The sequence below is a fragment of the Macaca thibetana genome, chromosome 6, assembly GCF_024542745.1.
Source record: "Macaca thibetana thibetana isolate TM-01 chromosome 6, ASM2454274v1, whole genome shotgun sequence".
Lineage (NCBI taxonomy): Eukaryota > Metazoa > Chordata > Mammalia > Primates > Cercopithecidae > Macaca > Macaca thibetana.
This window is the reverse complement of record NC_065583.1, coordinates 162,634,797-162,658,722: the sequence shown is the minus strand read 5'-3', so window position 1 is coordinate 162,658,722 and position 23,926 is coordinate 162,634,797. Positions and strand designations below refer to the sequence as shown.

Sequence of the window (23,926 nt, the reverse complement as noted above, 5' to 3'; positions counted from 1 at the left end):
GCCAGCAACACAACTTTTCAATTGCTCTGCCCTCTAACAACTCTCAGAGCTGGCTTTCCTGTTCTAAACATTTCCAATCTGATTCTTCATGAGTCTTGCTCTTCCTAACAATTCCCAAAAAAGAAAATGCATTATTTAAAACATATAGGATATTATGAGGTGAGTGTAGCATTAATGTAAAGGTCTTATTCAGTCAGTATGGACAGACTATAGCAAAAGCTTATTTTATAAATATCAAACTCATGCATTAGCTAGTATTCCTTAGCTAGTTGTATAAAAGTACTTTTCAAAAATCTTTACGAAATTGAACTATTTCGGAAAAATCACATATATACATTTTCACTTGTACTTTGCTGTACCTGTGGTTTCCAAGCCTGGCTAGGTGGGAAAAAAAATGTTGTGGCACTTAAAAGAAAAAAAAAGAGAACAATCCTGAGTTGCCTCCCAGAGATTCTAATTTGGTAAAATTGAAGTATAACCCAATCATCTATATTTTAAAGAATTGTCATTAGTGATTACTTTTGCAAAGACAGGGCTGCAACCCTCTGCTTTTCTTCTCCTTAATGGATGGATAAGTTAATTGTGAAATCTGAAACCTTTACAACTATTTTTAGTGACACATTCAACTATATGTCAACATCATTTTGCTGTATGATTCCCTTCTTCTTCACAGCTTCATACCAAATCTAAAGCGTTTTGCAACAGAGTTGAGTAAATTATGGAAAGACATTAGTAAAAAGTTAGGATATAACCATATAGAAATAAAAGTTTTAAGATGTAATGATATAATGTAAAATAAACATCTACTTTATTTAAATTAGGAATTCAAATGTTTTCAATCAAAATCATCTTCAAAAAACTTAGGTGATGAAAATAATACAACCAATTATGTAAAACAAGATTTTTCATGTGGCTTATCTAATAAACATTCTGCTTTACATTATAATATTTATATAGCAAAATATCTAAGTTTGCAAGGCATTATTTATAATTCTGATCAATATATTCTAGGGCATATTGCTGGTAATAAAATAATATACCTGATTATGAATTGATGAGATGTTATCTGAAATATTATTGCCAAGTTCAAACTTAGAACTAATGTTATAACTAATGAATCTCATAAAAATTCCTTTTATGCAATTTTAATAAAATGACTTCAAGTTAATGTTCTAAGATGGTCCTCCTAAACTTTATGTGAGTGTGTACCTTTCAAAAATATCATGAATCCCCAAAGTGATCAAATTAAATTTTACTTATTCCATCCTCAGACACAGTTTGGCAAGACTGTTGGTTCATACAGGCCTGGCAATTACTCTACAACCCAGAGGCTGGAAATCCCAGTTCAAAAGTGATTAGAAGAGTAATGAAGAAACATGTTAGGAGCAATCAGCGTTTGAATGTCCCAGTGCATTCAAGGTATCTTCCATAAACATTAGCATAAAAATGCAATAACACTGCCATCTGCAGAAAAATTGGCACACACACTAAAAGAATGCTAACGGGTCTGTTTTCCTTTTTAATTATACAAAAGAAGGATTCAATTATACCTCAAGAATAGGACTCCAATCAAGGATAGAAGAGCTCATGAAAACCATTCCATTTCTTGAGACGGTGGCAGGAGAAGCATTGTCAATGTTATGAGGCTCAAAAACAATCTTGCAGTTTGGAGCCATGGGAATCCGATCACCATTGGCAAGGGTTAGAGTTTTGTTATCATCCAAAACAGAATTCAGATTTTCAATCCAGATGGCATCTACTGGACCATCAAGAATTATCCAGATATGTTCCCCTAGAATACCCCACCAAAGGGAGAAAAAAAATACATACACACATGCAGCGCATGTACACATAAGTTTAAAAGAGTTTGAAGAAGTACTATATTTGATGTAATTTTCATTAATTTTTAAATACAGTTTTGCTCTAAATGAGTACCTTGTTTTATCACAAAGGATCTTCAAAGATCTTTATATCACAGTCAAGGCCCATAATTAAATCAAAAAGTCATTTGTTTATTGGACAAATATTCATTGAGCACCTTGCACATGTCACTGTTCTAGGGGCTGGGGATATTGTGGTAAGTGAGACAATATCCTGCTTTTGCAGAGCTTACATTCTAAGGAGTAGAGATGACAAGCAAACAAATAAAGAAAAGTTTAACATACGAAAAATTAAGTAGAATGAGGGCATGGGGCATGTTTTAGATAAGGTGGTCAATAAGACATTCCAGGAAGAGAATGAAGTGATGTAAAGATCTAGAGGTAGAATATTCCAGACAGCAAGAACAGAAAGTGCTAAGCCCCTGAAGCAGGTACAGGCTTAGTGTAATACAATGGACTGAATGTTTGTGTTCCCCCAAAATATCCTCATGAATGAGATTAGTGTCCTTATAAAGAGACCTCAGAGAACCCCCTTGCCCTTCTGCAACATGGGGTACAGCAAGAAATTGGCAGACTGCAACCATGAAGAAAGCCTTCGCCAGAACCCGACCATGCTGGCTCTCTGATCTCAGACTTCCAGCCTCTGGAACTATGAGAAGTGAATGTCTATTATTTATAAGCCACTCAGTCTCTAGCATCCCAAACTAAGGTGATCATGTTCCAGGAACAATAAGAAGTAGAACCTGAATGGCAAAAAGAGGAGGAGGGGGAGAGGTACATGAGGGCAGTGGGAAAGACAGAGCTATGGAACCCATTCTGGTTTGCACCTAAGTCTAAGGCGTCCAGTAGAGATCCTCATAGAGTTGTTGAGTTGGGAATTCAGGAGAGAGGTCAGGGCTGGAGATTAAAATGTGAACGCCACCAGTTTAGAGATGGGATTTAAAGCTATGAGACTGGGTAAGTTTCTTCTTGATAAGTGTGGAGAGAGAAGAGGGCTGAAGACAGAGGCTCTGTACCCCTTAGGCTTCTGGCACGGTCTCCTGTGTTTGTTCCCCTTTCTTCCAGACTTCTCATGGAAGCAGAAGTGGAAAAAGAGCTAGCAGGATCCCTGCAACCCAGGGAAGGAAGGGATTCAAGAAAGCAGGCGATCAACTGTGCCAAAGGCTACTGAGGGCAGTACCAGACTGAGAACTGGCAATTTGTATTTGACAAGCTGGAGGTCGGGGTGTCTTTGATATCGCAATTTCAGAGGAGCGCTGGGCACAAAACCTGACAGCAGTCACACAAGGAGATACTTGGAGGTAGAGAAAATGACAAACATCGGCAGAATGCTCAGCAAGAATGTCATTGTAAATTTAGGTTTTTGATTTAACAGTAGCATTCCTCTTCATTTCTCAACTACTACCTTCTTTTACTCACCAACACCACGACCTGTCTTGTGTTTCTACATTTTCTTTGTTATGCAACAACTGTGGAATTGTCTATTTCAAATAAAATGCTTTGAAAATCCCAATCAAGTTTATTCAACTAGCAATTCAAGTAAAATAAAATGGTGATCTAATCACCAGAGTCACTTGGAAAGAAAAAGCATATGTTGCCTTTTTTTAATGTGGAAAGAAGGGGGAAAAAACTCCTCTGAGCTCTTGTTCTTTTAAGTCACATTTAGTCTCTGGGTCTGTGTTTACAATGGATTACTGGAACAAATCAGAAATAAAATTTGATTTATTTCCAGTAGAAGAAAAACAATTTCTAATATGAGCACATTTTTTAAATGAAGCATTTTCATTGATCTTTGGACAATTAATATTAGCATTATCAGCTACATTCCTTAAATGAGAACTTCAATGGTACTACTTTAAACATTTTTCAGAAGGACACTGTTGCCCAAAGGGTAAACCCAGGAAGCCCAAGTATCTCCTCCTTCCCCTGCTTCTTTCTCTCTGCAGTTGTATTCACTGTGCCTTTTGCCTACTCACTCAGGAGTGAGGAAATCAAATGAGAAGACATCTGATATCACCTCTTCCCTCCTAGTTTATATTCTGAGAACACTGGGTTCAATTTACAAAGTCCATAAGTGAAAGACTATTCAGACTGAACCGCCAGCCCTTAATGAGTTTGTTTAAACAACTGAACACCAATGTCCATCTACACAGAATAATTTATTAGTTCAATGGAGACTTCATTTTTACTATACACAATTTTCTCTCCCAAATAACCCATTTTCCCTGTGATTTTATAGAGAAATCAATTCTTTAAAAATAGGTTGTACTTAAATGAGAGTAACACTGGTAAAATATTCAGTGAAAATAGTTATGGTAAAATCACTTTATTCAATACTATCAATTTTCCTTAACAGCTTTTTCCATCTATTTTATTCTAAGACATCACAGGGATATGGACTTTTTTTTAGAAAATATTATTTCAAAAAAGGGAGCATTTTAAATACTGTAATCAATAATTTCATTATTTCAGCATTCACAAATATCATACTGATTTATGACTTCTTAGTCTTGGCTAAGATATTATACTGTGAATACAGTTGTTCTACTAATTCTGTATAGCCTCCAAGGATTTTATCTAGAAGTGTATCTCTAAAATAATCCTTGTAATTTATCTTCTACCTTTCTTTGCTCTTAATGTTTTCCTCCAAAGCGTAGAAAATATCCCATCAGTCCAGTCATTTGTGGCAACGTCCAGCCGACCAAACATCTGTGGGGCAGTAATCGCTTTGGGATTCATCCTCATTTCCCGGTGTGGTTTTCCACAATCTATACCAAGTAAATCCAAATTTTAGACATCTCAGATGGGAAGTGAACCATCATTAAGCAATATTGCACTAATTTGTGGTGTACTGTCAGCAGGTGCTCAAAATATGAAAACTGCAGAGTTACATTGAAAATATGTCTTACTGCATTCTAAGTTACCATAATTAGCTTCATTATATCATATTGACTAAAGCACTTTTTTATCTTCTTTAGAGAAAATTGCATATTGTTTGGGGCGAAAAAGGATACCATGCCGGAATTTATGAAGGTACTAATATAATCTGGAAGCTCTCTAAATTTCACGGCTCAAAAAAAATCCTTGGTTTAAGCTACACTAGATTAAATCTTGTGCCTGAAATACCACCTAGAAGATGCCTCATTCTGTCCATGATCAGCTTTGATTTGTGATATGTTTTCTTGCTCACCTTGAAAACAATAAGTTAAATGAAATTTGCATGAATCAAGGACTTTCTTTTGTGGCCAGGAAATGTTTTCAAGAAGAAATGTATCCAAATCTTTCAAACCCTAAGCTGACTACTCTTCAATGGGCTGGCATTCTGTGCATAAGGGACTATGGTTAATGAGCAGAAGAGTGAATAATAAGGTTTAAAGTACAAAATTATAAAAATGGGCTGGGTGCGGTGGCTCACACCTGTAATCCCAGCACTTTGGGGGACCGAGGCAGGCAGATCACAAGGTCGGGAGTTCGAGACTAGCCTAGCCAACATGGTGAAACCCCATCTCTACTAAAAATACAAAAATTAGCCGGGCGTGGTGGAAGTGCCAAAGCACTTCCTTGGGTATATCATTTTCTCTCCAATCCCTCCTACTGGCACAGGCTCTTTTTTCTGCTGGAAACATTTTTTATCAATCTGGTACTCAACCCTCAAGCCTCGGATGAAGTAGCACCTGGTCTGTATGCCTTTCTATAATTCCTTAGAGGATTTTCTGATCTCCTTGGCCTCTACTCACAGGATACTTGTCCAAATCTTCCTTATAGCAATTCCCCATTGAGTTATAATTATCTGTATGTTTATGTCCTGCTTCTAATACAGAACCCGACAGATCTTCAAATTATGGAATGTTAAAGACACATGATGAGATATATGCTAAATCAGGGAACAAATAATAAGCATCGGCCTTGTACTTCTTCAGCAGAAGTTCAATTATCTTCTCACTCTTTTGGAGTATTAACATTTTCAGTTAGAAACAATGTGTTCCTTAAGTAAGATGAATGTCTCCTCTACCACTAAAACCGAAACCAAGTTAAACAGCAAATAGTCCAATGATTAATTCATCTTTGCAAGGAACTTCTCCAGAATCAGTGATGCCATACAGATTACATAATTTAGACATACCATACATAATGTATCTATATTGTTTAATATTTAGTGCTCCTTTTGTTCAAGTCATTGTATCATGTGCATTTATAGTTTATTGTTAACAAAAGGCAGCTTCGTAACTGCAACAAAAATATTACTGAGAAAAATTTGAGAGAAAGAACACAATCATTTAAAAACATAAAAATCCCAAAACAGAATCTTAATAGCATACACAAAAGACCACGTGGTAAGTCCTGCAGGTTGGAGTGGTCAGTTTTGGTAGAGGTAGGTGTTAGCTGAGAACACACTGTATCTCAGTCTGAGGACTGCCTGGTAGAGAGTCCTGAGAGACAGAATTCACTTCCTTCAATAACTGAGGAAACAAAGACCAAATCCAACACGTACAGGGGCCCACAGTGAATACTGGCAATCCTCAGCAACCACCAACAATGTACCAGTGTTGCATCAGTAGCAGTGCACTGAGGTTCCAGGAACTGCCTGAGAGCCCACCCAGGTACCTCTTTGCTGGGTGGGCTTTCAGGAGGCTCCTGGAATCTCAATGCACTGCTATGTATTTTGCATTCCAACAGCCAAGGCTCTGTGACATTTTGGAATGTCTACGGGATGCCAATGTTTTTAGAAAGAGAGTCATCAATGTCTGATCGGAACTAGAGAAGACAAGAATAATCATGAACATGGTAATGTCCATTATCCTTAGATGACTTTAGATGTAAGGCTTAGGGACATCTGGAAATGAAATGCATTTATTTAACTTCACTAAAACAAATCTGATTCCAAATGGGAAGGTAATTTATGATTGGAATTGGGATGACTTCGGCACATAGAACATAAGAACATAAGAGTTGGGTTTGGAATTATTTTCTATTTATTGGGAGACAGTGTATTGTATTTTGTATTTACTGGGAAATGGCATGGTATGTTGGGAAAATTGGGCTTTTTTAAAGCACGCCCTGACCTTAACTCTGAGTCCCATCACTTGCCATCTTCGTGACCTTGGACGTTTTTGAATTTGAGCCCTGATTTTCATACAAAATACGGATAATAATAACCACCTCTCAAGATCATTGTGAAAGTCAAATTACATAACATACGTAAAACATACAGTGCAGTGCATAACGTCACCTAAAAATGTTTTTTTTTCCTCTCTGGTCCATTAATGTAATATGTTATCTCTAAAATGTTCCCAATAATTAATAAAGCAGTATTTCCTCCTATAAAAATATATTAATGTATCTGCCTTTGCATACCTCATGGGCATTCAAATGTGTCACCACTATTTAAATGGGCCACTCCAGGCACTGACCTTGGCTGCCCCATACCTGTCATGGCTCTCATCAACGTGTGGATGCAGGTGGTCTTCCCAGCCCCACTGGGCCCCAGGGTCATCACCCCATGCCGCACCCTCTGCGTTTCGAATAGCTGGATGACCTTCAGTTTCCAAGGAGGATGGTTGATTAAACCAGCTTCTTCAACCTGAAAACATAAGAGAATCCCCACATTGAAACACAACAATGACAGCCAGGCACGGTGGCTCACAGCTGTAATCCTAGCACTTTGGGAGGCTGAGGCGGGTGGATCACAAGGTCAGGAGTTCAAGACCAGCCAGGCCAACATGGTGAAACCCCATCTCGACTAAAAAATACAAAAATTAGCCTGGCATAGTGGCATGAGCCTGTAATCCCAGCTACTCAGGAGGCTGAGGCAGAAGAATTGCTTGAACCCAAGAGGCGGAGGTTGCAGTGAGCCAAGATCACACCACTGCACTCCAGCCTGGGCAACAGAGCAAGACTCCCTCTCAAAAAAAAAAGAAACACATCAATGACAATCTCAATTTACCATTGTGCTGCCAAAATAAAAAACACACACACAGACATGGGGAAGAAGGAGGAGGATTTGCTTTTTAATGAGTACACAGTTTCAATTTGGGATGATAAAAAAGGTTCTGAAGATGGATGGTGGTGATAATACTTGCTCAACAATGTTAATTCTTCTTAAAAAGGAATAAAATGTACATTTTATGTTGTATTTTTACCATAAAAAATACATTGCATGAAAAATACATGTTTACATAGACAAATATCTGGCTGAATGTAGTGAAGATGCTATCCCAAACTAATAAGAAATATCCACATTTATCTTTGGGAATTGAAAACATTTATATAAATATTCTATTGAATGAACATTTGAGGAGCAACTTAAAGACTCAAATGGCAAAATGCATTTTAAATGTTTAATTTAAAAGGTGATACTTCTCACTAGAAAAATGGATAGCATACTATGTTGATTAAAATTCCATATAAATTTCAAGCTGTCTTTATATGTCCACTGCAGAGTTTCTATCATCAACGCATGTATGGAAGTTACTCTGTGCCAAATATTATTCTAAGATCAATCTTTATAATAACATGATGGAAATCTTTATAATAACATGATGGAAGGGATACTATTAACATCTTCATTTTACAGATAAGGAAATTGAAGCAGAGTGACTAAGCAATTTGCCCAAGATGATTAATCTTGTGAAACTATGGAATGTGTGTTTAAGCCCAAGAAGTTCAAATCCACAGTCCATGCACTTAACCATCATGCTATGCTTGAACTCACAGTACACAATGATTTCAATTTTACTTAAATACTTGTTTATAATAATCATGTATCACTTTATGCTATGACTTGCTCTTCAAATTTTTATATGCAGCAAATTACTAACATAAGTCATCATATTAATTACTTAATGCTTAGCTTTTTTATATTTTTAGATTTTTCTTAGAGATAGAGTCTCATTCTGTCACCCCATGTTGGAGTGCAGTGGCGCGATCACAGCTCACTGCAGCCTCAAAGTCCCAGGCTCAGGTGATCCTCCTGCCTCAGTTGTGTGAGTAGTTGGGACTATAGGCATGTACCACTGCACCAGACTAATTTTTTAATTTATTTGTAGAGACGAGGTCTCACTATGTTGTTCAGGCTGGCTTCAAGTAATCCCCCAACACTGGCCTATCAAAGCACTGGGACTATTGGCATAAGCCACCACATTCGGCCCAATACTTAGCTTTAAGGTAGTGTTAAAATTAGTTTAGCCAAAAAATGAAGAACCCACTTGCAGACAAATTATCACTCTTGCCTGATCAGGAAATTTAGACATTTATGTACCACATTTTCAAAGCAAAATATACACTAAGTACTGTTACATTTGATTTCCTTGTTTTGTTTTGTTTTGTTTTGTTTGTTTTTGAGACAGAGTCTCCCTCTGTCACTCAGGCTGGATGGAGTGCAGTGGTGCCATCACTGCCCACTGCAGCTTGGCCTCCCAGGCTCAAGTGATCCTCCCACCTCAGCATCCAGAGTAGATGGGACTATAGGCACATGCCACCATGCCCAACTAATTTTTTGGATTTTTGGTAGAGACAGGGTTTCACCATGTTGCCCGGACTCAAACTCCTGGGCTCAAGTGATCCATCCACCCTGGCCTCATAGCATGCAGGGATTACAGGCATGAGCCACCAGACCTGGTCACATTTGATTTTTATTACAAATATTTTCAGGGAATTGAAGTGCAATTTATAAATATGAGCTAATCGCCACTTCTATAAAACATTTTTTTCCAAACTCTTCTTCATAGAAAAAGAAATTGAGGCATAAGGTTTACATAATTAATTTCCATTCCTAGGAAGACTATAAAAAGTTGAAGCTGCACTAAGTACCATGGGAAGTCCAGACACAACCTGATATACATAGTGTGGTGGGTTGCCCCACCCTACCCACCGTATCCCACCGCCAGAGTCTGAGCAAGAAGCCACAAGTACTGAGGAAAGAGAAGCCACATGAGATCACTGCAAATAACATGCAGAGGCAGGAATCCAACAATCAGGCAACACAGCAAACACCAGGGCAGAGCCAAGCTAAGCCAAGCTCCAGAGAGGCAGCTAGATGAGCCCCATCCACACTGCTGACCAATCACATTTCATTTCTGAATCTGGTGTGGAATGGTTTCCACCAATAACAGGGCTACTCGCACATGACTAGCTGACACATGGCTGTGCAATGGTAGGAGACCCAGGGCAGGGGGAGTTTGACCCATGGTGTGCATTGGCCTCCCTTAAAACAGCAGTGTTAGCCTCACTGTTGTTATTTCTGCTGCTCAGAGTGCACAGGTTGGAGCCACAGCAGCCCCACTTTATTCCCATTAAATTCAGATGAAACAGACACCAGCCCTCGATGCCCTGTGAAGCATATTACCTGTCTACTGATTGCTGCTTCCAGTTCAGGGTAACCTGCCTTGTCCAGAAGAATATTTGGAAAGAGATCTTCAATCAAACTCAAAAACAAGGGCTCATCCTCATCAATCTAAAAAAGAAAAGAATGGGAAATCAGACCAATTATTCTGGCACAAACATAGCAACATGCAGATAAACTGGAAATGCCCAACACAGTCCGGGTTATTGCAATGTAGCCACTAACAAATAACATGTCACCTTTATTGAAGTTAAGTAACATTTTCCTCATCTTTCCCATAAATTAAAAAAAAAAAAAAAGAGGAAGAGAACAGGGAGAAAGGAAAGAAATGGAAGGAAAGACAATACTGTCTATGTGACAATCTTTCCATAAAATAGTCAGTTTTGGGGGATACCATACAGTCTACAATTTCTAATTTAAACTTAAAAGAATTTTCAAATTGGAAATTAATAGCAGGTTTGTGAACTGGAATTTGGTGTATATTTTTAATTTAAAATAAAAATCTATCGTTTTGTCAACCTTTACATAGATCCACGGATAGTGGGCATTGATTATCAGTCTCTATTGTGAAATAATAGTGTGAAACTATCACACACTTGTAGAATTTACACATCATTTCCTACCAGGCCCTACCAGACTCCAAAGCTGAGATTTAAGTTCTAAAACACAAAAATGATTCAAGGTATTTGGCATCTTAACATGTGTATTTTTCTTTAATCCATTTCAATTCTACTGGAATAGGCACATTTTAGAGTGGATAGGAGTCATTACCCAAAAAAATGTCTGAAAAAGTATAATTTAAAGTGATGCTCTCTAACACTTTATCTGACAATTAGGCATTTTAAATGAGCTTTTTAAATAAATATTTTGAAGTCTCATATATGGGCAGTTAGTTGAACTGATATTCAAGTAGGTGGAACATTTCCATCTGTGAGTGTTACCAGTTTAGAAAGATTCATGTCCCGCAGTACACGCATGACAATCGTGGACTCCGTATCCATAGGATTGGCTCTTTTTGCTGCTCCCAAGGTCCGAAGAACCGACAGAATGTTACGCAGGCCAAAGTCATAATGAACCTAGAGAATGTGAGATACATTGGGCTTATTTTCAACATTAAAATACTTGCAGAAGCCACATGAATATGACAGAAATTATATTCACAATAATGAATAAACGCTGGTTTCCCTTCAGAAAATGCATACACACAATGGGGCAAAAGATTTCTATATAGATGTACTTTTTGAGCAAACGGGGAATATCCCAAAGAGTCCTCCCATGTGCCATCATTAGCTTAAGCCCTTAGATCAGAACTAGCTGCTATAGCTTGACAGGGAAAAAGGAATAAATTTCTTTCTGGAGTACAGACATCCCTTTGGGTTTATTCTTAATCAATCATACATAAGGAAATTTGCTCATCTCTCTAAAGTTAAAATTCAGAACCAGAATTAAACTGGGACTGCACTCATGACTGTCATATACATAGAGATATATGTGTCTTTTTCGTGGTAAGTAAGAAGACAGGAGAATCAGGGAGAAAACAAGCAGCTGCGCTTCAGGATTACCTGGAGGAGGAAGGATAAGGACAAATTAGAAAGTCAAGCTCCCAGCTTTGTCATTCCCTTACTATATATTTATTAAAACTCAATTATGTCAAATTTCCATATATAAAGTGAATAATCAAAATTTACTTATCCAATCATTGTAGAAAACAGTAAGGTGGTTCCTCAAAAAATTAAAAACAGAACGATATGGATCCAGCACTCCCAATTCTGGGTATATAGCCAAAAGAATTGAAAGAATGGGCCAGAGGCACAGTGGCTCACACCCATAATCCCAGCATTTTGGGAGACCAAGTGGAGCAGATCACTTAAGGCCAGTAGTTCGAGACCAGCCTGGCCAAGACGATGAAACCCCATCTCTACCAAAAAATTACAAAAATTAACAAAGCGTGGTGGTGTGCATCTGTGATCCCAGCTACTCAGGAGGCTGAGGCATGAGAATCACTTAAACCCAGGAAGCAGAGGTTGCAGTGAGCCGAGATTGCACCTGCACTCCAGCCTGGGCAGCAGAGCAAGACTCTGTCTTGCAAATAAATAAATAAGTAAATAAATAAATAAATTTAAATAAATGGTCTCAAAGAGATATCAGCATATCCCTGTTCATAGCAGCACCATTCATGATAGCCAAGAGGTGGAAGCAACCCAAATGTCCATTGACAGATTAATGGATAAACAAAATGTGGTATATGCATATAACAGAATATTATTTAGCCATAAAAAGAAAGGACATCCTGTCACATGCTAAAACATGAATGAACCTTGAAGACATTATGCTAAGTAAAATATGCCAGTCACAAGAAATCAAATATTATATGATTTCATTTATATGAACTATTGGCAATAGTCAAATTCATAGAAACAGAAAGTAGAATGATGGTTACCAGGGGCTAAGGGAGAAGAAAAAGAGAAGTTGTTGTTTAGTGGGCACAGAGTTTCAGTTTTTCAAGATGAAAAATTTACAGAGATCTATTTCACGACATTGTGAATATACTTAACACTATTGAAATGTACACTTAAAATGGTTAAGATAGTAAATTTAATTTTATATGCTTTTACCACAATAAAAAAGGTGTATAGGAAAAAACTACAGTTATCTGCTGAGGTAATTGGGAGCAGTATGCCTCACTTAATACTAGTCATTTGGAAGATGCAGCACATAAAAATATTCAAATTGAGTTCCCACCTTCAGGGAATTTAAATTCTAATAAAGATAATAAGATAGAAATGTGAATAAAATTGTATAAAAGTAACAATGACTTAAAAGTGTTGGTGAGTAAAATTAATCATGAGAAACTTCCTATCAGAGTTGGACTCAGTTAAATCTGTGGGCATGAAGGGAAAGTCACAGAATGTTCACCAAGAAATCAGTATGGGTCCAACTATTTTGCACACATTGATTTATTACATTTCACAATGACCTTGTGAACATAGGTGGTAGGAGTGAGGGAAGTAGTGAAGTGGTAGTGAAGATAAGAGCAGGAGCCAGTGATGTGGGAAGTTTTTTCCATTCAAGAAACAGCATGGAAAAAATATTTATTTGAAAGATAAGTGATATGGTTTGACTGTGTCCCCACCCAAGTCTCATCTTGAATTGTAGTCCCCATAATCCCCATGTGTCGTGGGAGGGACCAGGTGGAGATAATTGAATCATGCTGTTCTCATAATAGTCAGTGAGTTCTCACAAGATCTGGTGGTTTTATAAGGGGCTTTTCCCTCTCTTTGCTCAGTACTTCTTCCTGATGTCACATGAAGAAGAACATGTTTGCTTCCCCTTCTGCCATAATTGTAAGCTTCCTGAGGCCTTCCCAGCCATGCTGAAGTGTGATTCAATTAAACCTCTTTCCTTTATAAACTACCCAGTCTCAGGTATGTCTTTATTAGCAACAGGAGAACAGACTAGTAAATTGGTGCCACATAGAGTGTGGCACTACTATCAAGATACCTGAAAATGTGGAAGCGACTTTGGAACTGGGTAACAGGCAGAGGTTGGAACAGTTTGGATAGCTCAGAAGAAGACAGTAAAATGTAGGAAAGTTTGGAACTTCCTAGAGACTTGGAAGGCTCAGAAGACAAGAAGATACGAAAATGTTTTCAACTTCCTAGAGACTTGTTGAACGGCTTTGAGCAAAACACTGAGAGTTATATGGACAATGATTTCCGGCTGAGGTGGTCTCAGATAAAGATGGGGAACCTGTTGGGAACAGGAGTGAAGGTCACTGTTACTATACAAAGGGACTGGTGGCATTTTGCCCCTGCCCCAGAGATCGGTGAAACTTTGAACTTGAGAGAAATGATTTAGGGTATCTGGTGGAAGAAATGTCTAAATGGCAAAGCTTTCAAGAGGAAGCAGAGCATAAAAGTTTTGAAAATTTGCGCCTGATGATGCAATGGAAAAGAAAATCCCATTTTCTGGAGGAGAAATTAAGCCAGCTGCATAAATTTGCGTAAGTAATGAGGATTTGAATGTTAATCACCAAGACAATGGAGAAAATGTCTCCAGAGCATGTTAGAGACTTTCATGGCAGCCCCTTCCCATCACAGGACCCAAGGTCTAGGAGGAAAAATGGTTTCCTGGGCCAGGTCCAGGGTCCCCCTGCAGTGTGTAGGCATGGGACTTGGTGCACTGCATCCCAGCCACTCCAGCTGAGGCTAAAAGAAGCCAGCATACAGCTCAGGCCATTGCTTGAGAGGGTGCAAGCCCCAAGTTTTGGCAGCTTCCATTTGGTGCTGGGCCTACAGGTGTGCAGAAGACAAAAATTGAGGTTTGGGAACCTCTGCCTAGATTTCAGAGGATGTATGGAAACACCAAGATGTCTAGGCAGAAGTTTCCTGCAGGGGTGGAGCCCTCATTGAGAACCTCTGCTAGAGCAGTGCAGAAGGGAAACATGGGATTGGAGCCCCCACACAGAGTCCCCACTGGGACACTGCCTAGTGGAGCTGTGAGAAAGTGGCCACCATCCTCCAGATGCCAGATTGGTAGCTCTACTGACAGCTTGTACTGTGCACCTAGAAAAGCCACAGACACTCAATATCAGGCCATGAAAGCAGCCAGGAGCGGGGCTGTACCCTGCAAAGCCACAGAGGTGGAGCTGCCCAGGACTTTAGGAGCCCACCTCTTGCATCAGTATGACCTGGATGTGAGACATGGAGTCAAAGCAGATCATTTTGGAAATTTAAGGTTTAATTACTGCCTTATTGGATTTTGGACTTGCGTTGGGGCCTGTAGCCTCTTTGTTTCGGCCAATTTCTCCCATTTGGATCAGGTGTATTTTTTACCAAATGCCTGTACCCCCATTGTATCTAGGAGTGAACTAACTTGCTTTTGATTTTACAGGCTCATGGGTAGAAGGGACTTGCCTTGTCTCAGATGAGACTTTGGACTTAGACTTTTGAGTTAATGCTGGAATGAGTTAAGACTTTTGGAGACTGTTGGAACGGCATGACTGTATTGTGAATTGTAAGGACATGAGATTTTGAAGGGGCCAGGGGCAGAATGATATGATTTAGCTGTGTTACCACCTAAATCTCATCCTGAACTGTAGTTCCCATAATCCCCACATGTCACTGGAGGATCTCAGTGGAAGGTGATTTAATCATGGGGGCAGTTACCCTCATGCTGCTCTCATTATAGTGAGTTCTCATGAGATCTGATGGTTTTATAAGGGGCTTTTTCCCCTCTTCACTCAGCACTTCTCCTTCCTGCCACCATGTGAAGAGGATGTGTTTGCTTCCCCTTCCACCATGATTGTAAGTTTCATGAGGCCTTCCCAGCCATACTTAAGGGTGATTCAATTAAACCTCTTTCCTTTATAAATTACCCAGTCTCAGGTATGTCTTTATTGGCAGCATGAGAACAGACTAATACAATAAGAATGAGTGAGTAAGGGCTCCAATAAGCAGAAGAAACCAAGAATGTTGGAGACAAAATGTTAGGGTCAGACTAACCAGAAAGGCTCAATGGCCAGAGCCAGAAGAATCTGTGTGTGTCTGAACACTCACAGGAAAAGAACTTTTGAGTAGGAATGTAATTAGGTTGAACCTGTGGGTATAAAAAGTATTAAAGATTCAAAGAAGTTTGAAATAGAAGCCTAAGTGATAAGATGGAACAAAGGTTATATATGTTAGGAAGTGTTATTCATGTTATAGTCTTATGTTTACTGCACTGTGTCATTATTTAGCATATATTTTTAGTAATTTTCACTGATAAGTACTAAAAAATTGTGGCATGATGCCCACCTCCTGGTGGTCACATCCTTATATGATATCACCTTGAGAGTAGGCAGGACCTGTGATTTGCTTCTTCTAACTAATAGAATACAGCAGAGACAACAGGTTGTACATGATTATGTGTGCGTGATTATGTGGTCACATTAGACTGTAGCACTCGTTTTGCTGAAAACACTTTCCTTGCTGACTTTGAGAAAGTAAGTGGTCATGTTGGGGAAACCCACATAGCAAGGAACTATGCACTGCCTGTAGGAACTAAAGGTGGCCTCCAGAAAACAGCCAGCAAGAAATCAAAGCCCTCAGTCTTACACCCTCAACTAACAGAATTCTGCTAACAACTGGAGTGAGCTCAGAAGTAGACTGTCCCCATTCGAGCATCAGATGAAACCACAGCCCCAGCCAACGCCTTGATTGTAGCCCTGTTAGACACAAACCACAGGCCTCATTTCAGCTAACTCCTGACCCACAGACACCATGTAGTAATAAATGTACATTGTTACAAGACACAGAGTTTGTGGTATGATTGTTAGATGACTGTTATGCAGCAATAGATAACTAATGCAGAAGTATATGTTTAATTCCATGACTTTTAACTATGAAACCTCATGATGCCTGAACCTGCAACCCTAAACAGTCGAGGAAACTAGCAAGAAGGTTGCAACATATAAACAAGACAGTTAGCAAACCTTGGTCAAATACTCAAGTGAGCTTAGAATTAGGAAGAATAAATCATTGAGAGGTTCCTACAAATAATGAAAACACATAACACACATGACAATGAATCTATAAGTGGTATAAACAGCCAATGTTAATATCCATAAATCTTTGGCTCTTAAACCAGTGCACATAATATTCACTTCATTTCTATGCTGTAAATATTAATTTATTTAATGTATTTCTTGATAAAACTATGCATATAAAATTATTTTTGTAGTAATATACCTTTCTACTTAGCATCAATAAAATCCTTTGTCAACAAGCCTAGTCTAATATTTCTCAAAATGAGAACATTCTGCTGAATAGAAAAATGAAACATGCCTAAGTGCATAAGACCTCCAGGATGACACACCTGCTTAGAAAGCTGCTCCTCACACAGTTTGTAGAGCGTGAAAAACTTCCTGGCCAAAACAACATTGTCAATGAAGCCACAACTAGCCAACTTCACCCTTATGATAATCTGACGGTCAGGCACCATCATGGCCACTGAGCGGAAATTAATCTTCAAGTTTTCAGGGAGTTCCTGCCGTCCGGCATAGCCAGGATTCTAAACAGAAAATAAAGTCCAAGGATGAATGATGCAATCAAGCACAAGTCAGCATGATATTAAAAGATACACTATGTACACACAAGTCTGGAATGACAATCAGGGAACTCATTTACATATCTCACTCTCCTTTTACCTGGACAGGCTAAATCATGAGTTATTCATATGATCTTTGCTTAACACCAAAGGGTTTTCAACAGGAGGTAAAGTTACAATCCCAATTTCCATTCAGGAAAATAGATAAATAGATGACATATGACCAGGGAGATGCATGAAAATTGTGATAAGAAGGCTGAAATTCAGTAGCTTTTCTAGCCACTCCTTACCATGGTTAAGAAAAGCCCAAATTCAGGGTTCATAGTCACATTATCTCCATCAGTAAAAATAAAAGACTTTTTGTGCTCCTTTTTACATGTCAGAATAATAGAAATTTGCTGGGCTGCAACCGAAAGAACTGGTAGATCAATACGGTTAAATTCGTCAAAACAACCCCAGGATCCAGACTGTGCCAGTCCTTAGAAAGGAAATTAAATGAAAAATCCAATTAGTATATAATTTTGGAAAACCAAGAAAAAGGATATTATGTAGCTGCCCAAATGAGCCAGATGTAAGTTCATTCAAAAGAAAAGTGGAACAAATAGATCTATGCATCAAGTGACCCAAAGCAGCTCACAATTTGGCACTGTATCTGTAAACACCCAAGCTGCAGTGATAAAGGAACATCAAAAAAAGGCAGGTGATAGTAACATTTGGTCCACCCAACCTGGCAGGATTGAAGATTTTCCAAAAAATTTTACAAAGTTGAAAATGATTCTAAAATGTGGCCAATTGTTGAAAACAAATTTTAGCAAAGTATTCCATCTTGGCTGAAATTTCTCACCAAATTAAAAAATATAACCCATACCTTTAAAAATCCGTCCAAGTCCTCGGAAATCCATCTGGTCTGAACAATTGAAAACCACGACGTATTTCCCTAGGCATCGTCCCATGTCTTTAGTGGTTTCTGTTTTGCCTGTGCCTGCAGGTCCAGCAGGGGCTCCTCCCATGCTCATTCCCAGAGCTTGAGCCAGCGTGATGTAACATCTGCATGGATAGAAACATCACTAGAACCAGCCCCCAGGCACCTGGAAATACTTCTGAGACATCACAGTGACATGAAACACACACAAAATTAAAAACCAGAAGGCCACTGTCCCTACCTAACATTTCGAATACAACATCCTAAAACACACTTATCCTTATCAATGTTAACACATGTTGAGGAAAAGGAAGGGGTAGTCTATGATCAACTAAGTTTAAAAACTCCTTAAAAGGTTAAACAGCTTTCTTTACTGATGAATTTTTCAGGCTTTCTTATCATAATATACAGAGAGAATCTCCAGGTATAAAAATAATACATTGCATTTCCAAAATGTATTTGGCAACACTTTTGCAGAGATCTATCCCCATCTAAAAAAATGTATATATATAAATATGTATATATAAATATATATAAAAATATGTATATATAAATATATATAAATATGTATATATAAATATACATATATTTCTGTGAAACAGATCGGGATCCTTTTAAATAGATTAATCCCTTTTGAATCTAAGAGTTGGCCATTTGATGTAGCTGGGATTTAAAACACACATTGCTAAATAATCACATCTTGAATCTATTTCTGTGAGTAACTACTAAACTTGCACATGCTTTCAACTGCATCTTACTATATGAGATTAACAAATAAAAGATTGGTGAGAGAATACAAGAATGCCTGCAAATGAAAATTTTTCACCTGATAGCTTGCAGATGAATTACTTGTTTGCCAGCACCACCTGGTGTTACCAAAGGAGACAAATTATAAAGTGGTGCTATGTAGTGTTTTCTTATGGCCAAACTATAAAGCATTCATCTGACTTGAAAAAGATTTCCAAGGAAATGAAGTGACTATCCAGCTTGAGCAGTGGAAATGAACACTGAGTGCAACAGCTGGGGGTGGTTCCAGGTTCTCAATGTTATTGGAAATGAGTGCTATAAAGGCAAGTAAATGACTCAGTCCTTAACGTATGCAGAGCCTGGATACAGAGGAGAAGACCCAGGCATGAAATCAAGAGGATGCCTGCTCTCACTTTGAGTCTGCCTTTTAACCCAAGGTCTGATTTCTCCTGTTGCATTTTTGCCATGCTTCCAGAGCAGAGTCTGTAACAACAATAGACACCACAGTGTGATCCACATACATCATCTAGTTTCATCCCTAGAGAACCCTAGAAGGAGGCTACTGTTCCTTTCCCCCATTGTACAGAGAGGACGAAAAAGGCTCACAGAGATTGACTGACTTTTCTCAGGACTGCGGCAGGAGAACTGAGACAAGCCAAGTCCTCTCACTTTCCAGCTCTGAGACAAGCCCACCCTATCCGGGAAAGAAAAATAACTAATGGGCACTAGGCTTGATACCTGGGCGATGAAATAAACTATACAACAAACCTCCATGACACAAGTTTACCTATGTAACAAACCTGCACGTGTACCCCCGAACTTAAAAATTAAAACCTGGAAAAAAAAGATTAAATAAAATACCAAACACATAAAAAGGGAATCCATGTCCATCAACTCTGATCACTCAGCTGCTCTGTTATGCAGACCCTTGTTACAACTGAGATGACTGGATTCATAAACTGAAGAAGTAGCAAGTTGCTTCAAACAGATCAATCCTATTTACATGAAAAGCAGGTGGGCATGCCTGGAGACTTCTCCCTGACTCAGCTAGGTGGGCCTTCAGACGCACTTCTACACTGGCACCCAAACTGCCTGTCGGTGACAAGCATGAATCTGTCAGAGCATCTCCCTGTGTGTCTAGAGAATTCTATATGTGGGTGTACCTCCCTTCTTGCCTCCCTTCTCTGCTTTCCTTTCTAGTCTATCGGCTATTTTCAAAACCATTTCCATTCATGAACAGGGTTTGAACTTTACGTGTTTAAGTTGCCTGTGGTCAACTCCATTTTAGTTTTCTACCTTCCAGTTAAACTGCTATAAACCCTCTGCGGTCAGGAACTAGGTCTGGTTCACACTTGTACCCTCAACTACTTGCCTTATCCCTAGCACCTTGTACTATATGAACAACATCTGTTGAATAAATGGCTTGCACTGATCCAGCCATACATTCTTATCTGGTCCCTCCTGTCCCAACAGCTACAGGAATTAGAGATGCAGAATGTGACCCTGATGCCAAATGAAAAGCGACTGACCCCGTGACCCAGGGCTCATTATCACTCGAACTAACCAAATCTATCACCAGCATTCGTCTTAAGTATCCATAGCACTGTCGGTGCGTTTTGTCACAGGTAAACCAGAAGTGGTTTCAACTCCTATTGGTTCTAAACTGCTGAAAAGTTTCCTAAGAAACAACGGTAAATGCGTCAGCAGGGTATATTTGTTCCTTGAGAACTTGGTTTAGTTACAGACTCTTTGATTATAGGACATGCTTAAGGAGAAACCAGAGAAAAGGTTGCTAAAGAATGTGTTATCATAGGCCAGGCACAGTGGCTCATGCCTGTAATCCCAGCACTTTGGGAGGCCAAGGCAGGCGGATCACGAGGTCAGGAGCTCAAGACCAGCCTGGCCAACATGGTGAAATTTCATCTCTACTAAAAATACAAAAATTAGCTGGGTGTGGCAGCACATGCCTGTAATCCAAGCTACTCGGGAGGCTGAGGCAGGAGAATCGCTTGAACCCAGGAGGCAGAGGTTGCAGTGAGCCAAGATCACGCCACTGCACTCCAGCCTGGGCAACAGAGTGAGTGAGACTCCTTCCCAAAAAAATTTTTTTAAACTGTTATCAGCAGTTTTGACAAGCAACAGTGATAGCAAGAATAATACTAACAATAAACATTTGCTGTGTCACGCCCTGTGCTGGGTACTTATGCTGCCTCTAGTCCATGCAATGATTCCAAAACAAGGCAATCAGGGAGGTTAGGTGTCTTGTCCAAGACTACACAGCTGCTAGGGACAGAGCTGAGCAGTCAACACTCAAAACTCACAGAAGCTGTGGGAATGTCAGAGAAAGGTACAAGTCTTGTCTACATTTCTTATCAAGCAGATAAGATGTCTCCATCAGCCCTCAATTTCCTCTGCCCTCTGCTTAAGTGACAGCAGTAGTCAAGACAATTCTAGTCTTCATTAAAAATACTATGAGTTTTGGAGAAAAGCACTGTATGTTATCACATTATAATAGCTATTTTATCATCTGAAATGTCTGCAACTCTGCCCACATGGCATTAAGCTTCCCCGAATCCATGGAGCTGCCACAGCTGTTAAATTCACGTCAGTCAGTGAAGGGATGATAACATGTCAGTGCCTCCAACATTTGACTTTTTTAAAGTATTAATTTCAACAAGGAGTTTTCTCTTGCAAAAGGGAAGCAAATCTTGCAGTGGAATCTCAGTTACTATCGAAAATTAATAACTCACTTCCCACACAATCAAGTTAGTTAAAGGAAAATAAACAAGTGGGCATTTAGGGTGAAACAGACAAACTTAAGAATCCCTTCGCTTACATATTTAAAAATCCTTATTTTGCTTTCAAAGTTCTCAGGTTTTTTGACATCAAAAGATATACAAGATAATGAACACAGTGGAAGAATCAAGTTGCAGAAAAGACTGTAAACTATGATACCTATATGTGAAACTGAGAAAGGATTTTGATATCTAAGCATCCACAGTTTTCAGAGGGATAGAAAATAAACTGTTGATCATTTTGAAAAATAGAAAAGTTTTCCCTCCCACACATTCTACTTCACATTCTTCTGTACCATTTACATTTTTCACCATTAAGATGCAATTTTGGAAATAATCACTTCTTTCATTTATTCAAGAACCATTTATTTAGCATCTGTTATGTGACAGAACAATTCTAGCAAACACATCACATGAAGCTCATGCACCAAGGATCTTTCATTCTAAAAAAATAATAAAAATAAAAGATTATTTAAAAATAAGAAACAGGGAAAATCAAGCTGGGTAAGAGGGTTATGGGATTTGGAGATTGTGGGAGGTCGGGAGACCCTCTGAGGTGACTCTCTAGCAGAGGCCTGAAGGAAGAAGGAAGCAAAATATGCCACTATTAAGGAAAAGGGTTCCAGGCTAAGTGTGTAACAAGTGCAAGGGCCCTGAGGCAGGACTGTGCCACAGCTGGTACAGGTGCCACAGCTCGAGCAGGTGGCCCGAGCTGAATGAGGATAGAGAAGCAGAGAAGTAGCAGAGGCCAGATTGTACCAGGCCTCACAGGCCCATGTGAGGACGTTGGCTTTTACTTTGCATGAGATGGAACCATGGGAGAAGTTTTGGGGCAAAGGATCTGACTTACATTCTGGTGTCTGAACTGAGAACAGACTGTACAGGGACAACCATAGAGGCAGGAAAGCCAGTTAAAACATTATCAGAAGGATCCAGGTCAGAGACTATGGTGGTCTGGATAAAAGTAGCATGATTCCTGTAATCCCAGCACTTTGGGAGGCCGAGGAGGGCAGATCACCTGAGGTTAGGAGTTCAAGAACACCCTGGCCAACACGGTGAAACCCTGTCTCTACTAAAAACACAAAAATTAGCCAGGCATGGTGGCTTACGCCTGTAGTCCCAGCTACTCAGGAGACTAAGGCAGGAGAATCACTTGAACCCAGGAGGATGCGGTGAGCGGAGATTGCACCACTGTGCTCCAGGCTGGGCGACAGAGTGAGACTTCTTCTCAGAAGAAAAAAAAAAAAAAAAGAGTAGTAATGATATAAGAATAATTGTAGGCAGATAGAGAGGGTTAAAAGGAGTCCTCGGTAAGGTTTTTTTCTTTTAATAAAAGCATCTCCCGAAACATTTCTTTTCTAACAGAAAAGCGGCTTAAAGAGCCAGGCCGGCAAGCTTTGAAATGCAAATGCTGGTGATTAGAAACTGGGTCCATCCAGCATGTCAATTCCCACCCTCTTCTCCTTGTCACCATGTGCGCCAAGCATCATGGCTGCCTCCAGATAACTCCACGTGTGCAGGAATCATGGCGACCTGCATTTGCATATTAAAAGACTGGGGTGGGAGGGCCAGTTTTCTCGAGGGCTACATGAATGACACACCTGGTCAAACCAATACCCTAAGCCCTGTGCAAATCAGACACCGCCTCCTCTAACCTCCTAAAATAACCGACCATTTTCCCGTTTACATGGTTTTTGTCTCTCCGCTCCAAGCACCCCTTCTCTGTCTCTGTACCGGGGAGGTTTTTCCTTTTTTCTTGCCCATTAAACTTTCCACTCCTTGAAACCACTGCACGTGTGTCCACGGCGTTTATCTAATCGGCGCAAGACAAAGGACTCTGGTGTTCCTCCAGGCATCGGAGCCGTCATAAGGCAAAGGGGTGAAAATTGTCATCACATTCGAGAAGGAACCTGAAAGTAGTGCTGACCAAATTGATGGTAGATTATTGGAAAATGAGGTGAGAGCGAAGGAAGGGCTTCCAGCTTACTCCAGGGAGTGCTGGATTGCACTCTGGGAAGGTGATGTATTCACGGGCTTTAGGGGTTCGGACATTGACATCTTTTGTGGGGGCATTATTCTGACTATCACACTTCCCCCCACCACTCTGATAAAATGGAATGGCCACTTGCTAAAATGAAGATGAAGACAGGAGGAC

The 23,926-nt window shown here is 39.5% G+C and overlaps 1 protein-coding gene across 1 annotated transcript in view; it reads right to left on the bottom strand.

Moving 5' to 3' along the window:
- Nucleotides 1–23,926, bottom strand: part of DNAH5 (dynein axonemal heavy chain 5) — a 248,666-nt gene that overhangs the window by 123,907 nt on the left and 100,833 nt on the right. The window contains exons 36-43 of the mRNA XM_050793010.1: nt 18,176–18,354; nt 17,598–17,785; nt 17,077–17,271; nt 11,163–11,297; nt 10,225–10,332; nt 7,308–7,461; nt 4,502–4,648; nt 1,551–1,792 (exon numbers count right to left, since the gene is read on the bottom strand). Of these exons, the coding sequence (XP_050648967.1) occupies nt 1,551–1,792; nt 4,502–4,648; nt 7,308–7,461; nt 10,225–10,332; nt 11,163–11,297; nt 17,077–17,271; nt 17,598–17,785; nt 18,176–18,354 (1,348 nt within the window). The remainder of the gene's footprint in view (nt 1–1,550; nt 1,793–4,501; nt 4,649–7,307; nt 7,462–10,224; nt 10,333–11,162; nt 11,298–17,076; nt 17,272–17,597; nt 17,786–18,175; nt 18,355–23,926) is intronic.